Here is a 6,200-nt window from a genome sequence, read left to right as displayed (position 1 = left end):
TCTGCTGGGAGCAGTGGAATCATGACAGCAATGACCCAGGCAGCACATAAATAAGTATAAAATGAAAATTTGTGGTTATGTCTGAGGTTCTGAGGTCCCAGGTTCAATCTTCAGTACCACCATAAGCCAGAGTTGAGCAGTGTTCTGGTAAAAATGTTTATTTATCCAACAAATACTAAGTGGCAGACACAGTCCTAATGTTTCCACAGATACTCACCCTTTAATTCCTCATAACAAACTTTTAATTAAAAGTTTTTATTAGCTTTATTGGATAGAGACAGCCAGAAATTGAGAGGGTAGGGGAGATAGAGAGGGAGAGAGACAGACACTGTAGCACTGCTTTATCACTTGCAAAGCCTTCCCCCTGCAGGTGTTGGGGGGAGCAGGAGCTTGCACATTGTAACATACACTCAACTAGATGTGCCACCACCCAGCCCCACAACCATTTTTTCCTACCAGGTTTACCAGTAGGACTTGGCACCTATCTTTGATAGGTGAGAGGGGGGTGGGGAGAGACCGCTGCAACACTGTTCCACTGCTTGTTAATTTCTCCCTTGTAGGTAGGGACTGGGAGCTTGAACCTGTTTTGGTTTTTTTATTTGGCATGGTAATGTGTGTACTCTACCAGGTGTACTGCCACCCAGCTCCCCTGCCCTCCTTTTTTCTAACAACCCTCTTGGGTCAGGTAATGGCAAATGTATACAGAGAACACCAATATGCCACGAAATAGTAAGATTATAAACTCTAGTAAGTGCTTGCAGATTTCACACAACCCTCTCTGGAGCACGTGACTGGAGTTGTTTTTCTTTCTTTCTTTCTTTCTTTTTTTTTTTTGCTTCAAGGGTTATTGCTGGGTCTCAGTGCCTGCACTACGAATCCAGTGCTCCTGGAGGCTATTTTTTCCCTTTTGTTGCCTTTGTTGTTTATCGTTATTATTATTACTGTTACTATTGCTGTCATTGTTGGATAGGACAGAGAGAAATTGAGAGGTTGGGAAGACAGGGGGAAAGAAAGATACCTGCAGACCTGCTTCACCGCCCGTGAAGCCACCCTCTTGTAGGTGGGGAGCCGGGGTCTTGAACCGTGATCCTTACACTGATCCTTGCACTTTGCGCCATGTGTGTTTAACCCACTGTGCTACCGCCCTGCCCCCACTGGAGTTCTTATCACCACCCAAAGAACAGATCAAGGTTTGTGAATGGGAAGAATGATTCAAGACTCCCAGACCCTCATTGGGCTCAGAGCTTGTAGAAAGTGGTAGCGGCACTGTATGTGAGGAAAAGTACAAAGCAGAGGGATGTTGGTAGCACCTAGTCCTCTCAGTCCACCTTGGGACCCAGGTAGAGAGAGGATGAGAGGAGCACTCCATTCAGCACCATGGAAAGCTCCCTGAGGGGTAGGGACTCAGAGCCAATCTGCTCCAAGCTCTCTGGGCCCCACCCCCTGTTCACTGACTGGACTCCCAGGCTCCTCCCATATTCAAAGATTGCCTCAGACAGTTTGAGGAGGCCTAGGCAGGGATGGACACCAGCATCCACAGTTACCATTACAAACTGACGCCCCACAGAGACACAGGGTGGCCTGGGGGGGGGGGTAGGAGACTTTATTGAGATGTTAATGTGGGACACATAGGAAGGTGAATTCCAGGGGACAACAGACACCAGGACCAAGCAAGTGGTTCCCCTTATGGAGCAATAAATTAACTTAGAGAATAAATTAAAAGTGAGTAGGTCCTAAGCAAGGAGGCAGTTGGGGGATACCTGGGAATATTTTTAGGCACGGGGCTTTGCAAATGGAAATGGGAAGTACAAATTTCCAGCCCCCTTGCAAAGGGTGTGAAACAAACTTTTTCAAGACCTCCTCCCCCCAGGCTGGGAGTTGGGGTTCTTGGAGTTCCAGGAAAAGGGGAGGTCTGGGCTCAGCCAAAGGGATGACAAGTGAGAGGGTTGGGGGGTTGGGGCTGGTTCAGGGCCGTTCCTCCAGGAAGCGGTAGGTGGGGTTTTCATAGCCGTGACGCTGCAGTTCACGGAGCTGCTGCTCCTCCAGGGTCAGCATGGGATCCACCTGCAAAGGAGCAGGGAGGGCTACTGGGGCACAGGGACCTGATGGCAGACCTCCCAGCCTCTCCATGCCAGGTTCCAGTCCTCTGCGCCAACCAGCTCTTTGTGCCCCTTACCTCCACCACCCCGTGGCTAATGGTCCCATAGGGCTTCTTCCTGCGCAGGAGCAGGATGGAGAGGATGATCAGGGAGCCCCCACCTGCTCCCATGATCAGCAGCCCAGACACAGCTTCTCGGGACACACCTGTCCCAGCTGGTGCCTGCAGAGAGAGAAGATGGGGGGGGGGGCAGGGTACACTGTGAGGTTCTTCAGGGCTCTGTGTGGCTTTGGGAGTCACTACCCAGCCACTGAGCTAGGTACCCAGGAGACTTCTCTTACCAGCTCATCTCTCTGAATCTCCGATGAGTGGGAAGGAAATCCCCTTGGAACAGACACATTCACCTGGGGGAGCAGGAGGTATCAGGGACTCAGAAGTCTGGGCCCCAACCTCCTCCTGCCCTGGGGCTGAAAAGGGCCTCCCACAGCCCACTTCTTCCCTTGGGCCCCATGTCCATGTCTTAGATCTCCACTCACCTTAGACCAAGGAATCCAGACACATGGCACCCTCCACCTTCAGACCTCTCCACTCTCTCCCAACCCTCAGGAACCCACAGTGGAGCTTACCTTTCGCTCATACTGCTCCAGGGGGGACAGCTTCTCTTTCTCAGGGGTTGCAGCATCTTGATCTGTTGACCCTACCCCCCCCCCAAGTCCTCTCTCATTCCTGATAGTTCAGAGTGGGTTACTCCCACTTGAGAAGGGAGGTCAGCAGGGACAGTGGGCTCCACCTCAGGAAGTTTGGGGTTCCCCTGTCCACTCCAGTTTCAGAGACTCAGTGGGACTTGGTGACTGGGGTCTACTCTGAGATACTCACCTTTTGGAAGAGGCACTGGGGTATCTTGTGGCAGCCCGAGGAGGAAAAGCAGGTAGAACAGTGAAGAGAGGAGGGCATTATCAAAGAAAGGGGAAAGAAACACCCACCCAGGGGTCAAGGAGGAGGGCTGAGGTGCTACAGAGGCCTCACTACCTTGCTTTCCTTCCCATCCTCTCCCACTCACTGTGCTGGCTAAGACTCCCTGGAATTTAGGGGATTAGAACTGAGGTTATCAAAGTCTGGGATTATCTTCATTTGGGGGTAACTTACCATCCTTGGTGTCCAGAGAATGCAGCCCACCCTTGTCCTCACTGCTGCCCCCTGGGGCAGGCACTTCCAGTTCACTAGGACCCAGGTGTTCAGATTGGAGGAGTTCCTCTGAGGGAAACAAATAGGTTATGGTTGTGAGCACAGGGGACACACAAAACAGGACTGGAATCCTAGAGATTCCAGAGGATTTGGTAGAGGATTTGCAGGAGCCCGAGGTGTGATCTGGGGAGGTGGGGAATGGGATGGAGACACCCTTGGCAGGGGGGGATGGAGGTGGCCATTTCAAGAGAATGGCTCCTTGGAGAGCATGAGAATTGGGGTTAGTTGTGGGACACCCAGTAGGAAGTCATAATAGGGGGCTGGGACGTTGTGTACCTGGTTTAGTGCATATATTACAATGCACAAGGATCTGAGTTCAAGCCCCTGGTCCCCACTTGCAAGGGGGAAGCTTCAAAAGTGGTGAAGCAGTGCTGTAGGTGTCTCTCTATCTCTTTTTCCCTCTCTATATTCCCCTTCCTCTTGGTTTCTGGCGGTCTCTATCCAATAAATAAAGACAATAAAAAATTTTAAAAAGTAAAATGGTAAAAAGCAGTAGTAAGACTTTCATTCTAAAGAGAAAAAAAAGGAAGTCACAGTAGATCTGAAAGTTGTAGAAGGTCACACTTTTTGTATTAATGCACAGATCTGTGACTTGCTTTAGCCAATAGAATGTGGATCCAGGGGAGTTGGGCGGTAGCGCAGCAGGTTAAGTTCAGGTGACAAAAAAGCACGAGGACCAGCGCAGGTGGTGCAAAGTGCAAGGACCTGTGGAAGGATCCTGGTTCGAGCCCCCAGCTCCCCACCTGCAGGGGAGTCACTTCACAGGCGGTGAAGCAAGTCTGCAGGTGTCTATCTTTCTCTCCCCCTCTCTGTCTTCCCCATGTCTCTCCATTTCTCTCTGTCCTATCCAACAATGGTGATATCAATAACAGTAATAACTACAACAATAAAAACAAGGGAATAAATAAGTAAATAAATATTTTTTAAAATGCAGATCCAGGATTTAAGAAGACATGGCAGCTTCTACCACATAGGAAATTTGGCCACCCTGCTGGAGAGAAACTCCATTGAGAAGAGAGGCCCTGAGCTGACATGAAGAGGTAGAGTGCCCACTTATGCCAGAGCCCCACTCCTTCAGTGATCTGTTTTTAAATGCAGCTGCACACTTGACTACTGGCAAGACTACAGGAAAAAAATTTTTTTTAAAAGTTCAAAGATTTTTGAACTGGCATTGGTAGATTTGATGACCTAGTAAAAACCATTAGTCGGAAAATAAAGCACCCAGCAAAACCCAGACCCGATGGCAAAATTATAACCAAAGAAAATAACTGATTTAATGTAGCCCTATAGGTGACACAGTGGATAAAGCTTTGGACTCTCAAGCTTGAGGTCCCAAATCAGGTCCCCAGTAATGCATGTGCCAGAGTGATGCTCTGATGTGTCCTTCTCTGAAACCCCTCTCTCTCCCCCCTCCCTCATTGATAGAGAGATAATTTTTTTAAAAATATTTATTTATTTACTTATTCCCTTTTGTTGCCCTTGTTGTCTTATTGTTGTAGTTATTATTGTTGTTGTTGATGCCGTTATTGTTGGATAGGACAGAGAGAAATGGAGAGAGGAGGGGAAGACAGAGATGGGGAAAGAAAGATAGACACCTGCAGACCTGCTTCACCGCTTGTGAAGTGACTACCCTGTAGGTGGGGAGCTGGGGGCTCAAACTGGGATCCTTACGCCGGTCCTTGCATTTTGCACCATGTGCACTTAACCCGCTGCGCTACTGCCCAACTCCCAAGAAATAAATTTTTAAAAAGAAAATGATTTAAGCTACTAAGTTCTGGGATTGTCATATAGAACAGATAACTGAAGCGATAGGGATCGTCAAAGGGGAGGGGGGCAGGGCAGCGATGCAGTTGGTAGAGCACACACCTCATCAAGTGGGAGGACCTGAGTTTGAGCCCTCAGTCTCCAGCTGCAGGGGGAAAGCTTCAAAAGTGGCTATAGCAGGGCTACAGGTGTCTCTCCTTTCCTCTCTCCTTCTCAATCTCCCCCTTCCCTCTCAATTTTTTCTCTGTTTCCATCCAAAAAAAGAAAGAAAAGAAAAGAAGAAGAATGGCCCTGGAGATCTGGAATGGAAGCCAGGGCTGAAAGACACTCACGGATCTGGGGCCGCAGTTCCTGAGCCAGGTGAGGGTTTTGGTCAAGCAGCCCCAGGCTCTGATTCATCCTTTCCTCAATTACTTGAAGGTGGGTCTGCACCTGTGAGGGAGTAAGGACGAAGGATGACTGGCACAATGGAGACCAGAGATGGGGACACTGAGGCAGGGATGAAGGAAAGAGGGATGAAGGGAATGTGACACATACAATGGACTAGAAACTGGGGACAAGGGTTAGGAATTGGACCACCAGAAGGAGGAAGCTGAAGGAGAAGCAGAAGACAGAGAAATGAAGACTGGGGTTGGGTGGTGGTGCACCCAGTTGAGCACACCTGTTATCATGTACAAGGACCCAGGTCCAAGCCCTTAATCCCCACCTGCAGGGAGGAAGCTTCATAAGCGGTGAAGCAGGTCTACAGGTGTGTCTCTTTCTCTCCCTCTCTAGCTCCCCTTCTCCTCTCAATTTCTCTTTGTGCCATCAAATAGAAGATATAATTAAAAAAACAGCTAATTAACTTAAAGTATCAGAAAAGGAAAAGGTGTGCAGAAGACAGGAAGGGAGAGGTATGGGAGGGAAAGGAAGGAAGGAAGAGAAGGAATCACTGCTAGGGAATGTGGAACATAGCATCAGAAAAATAAAGCAGAATTAAGAGGGGTGGGTGGGACAGAAAGTAAGGTCTGAAGAGTAAAAAGTGAGTTCTGAGGTGGTTCTGGAGGAGAAAGTGGGTTTAGAAAATCATATGGGGGGGTTGGGCAGTAGCACA

General features: G+C 49.0%; 1 protein-coding gene across 1 annotated transcript in view; it reads right to left on the bottom strand.

Annotated features, from left to right (window-relative positions):
* Window positions 1-1,585: 1,585 nt before the first annotated feature.
* APLP1 (amyloid beta precursor like protein 1) overlaps window positions 1,586-6,200 on the bottom strand; it is a 9,288-nt gene continuing 4,673 nt past the window's right edge. Inside the window, exons 9-15 of the mRNA XM_060172248.1 lie at window positions 5,440-5,650; window positions 3,245-3,352; window positions 2,975-3,001; window positions 2,725-2,795; window positions 2,440-2,502; window positions 2,177-2,320; window positions 1,586-2,064 (exon numbers count right to left, since the gene is read on the bottom strand). Coding sequence (XP_060028231.1) covers window positions 1,966-2,064; window positions 2,177-2,320; window positions 2,440-2,502; window positions 2,725-2,795; window positions 2,975-3,001; window positions 3,245-3,352; window positions 5,440-5,650 — 723 coding nt within the window. The 3' untranslated portion in view covers window positions 1,586-1,965. The remainder of the gene's footprint in view (window positions 2,065-2,176; window positions 2,321-2,439; window positions 2,503-2,724; window positions 2,796-2,974; window positions 3,002-3,244; window positions 3,353-5,439; window positions 5,651-6,200) is intronic.

The sequence above is a fragment of the Erinaceus europaeus genome, chromosome 2, assembly GCF_950295315.1.
Source record: "Erinaceus europaeus chromosome 2, mEriEur2.1, whole genome shotgun sequence".
NCBI lineage: Eukaryota > Metazoa > Chordata > Mammalia > Eulipotyphla > Erinaceidae > Erinaceus > Erinaceus europaeus.
Note: the sequence above shows the minus strand (reverse complement) of the source record. Positions and strands in the feature narration are given on the sequence as shown.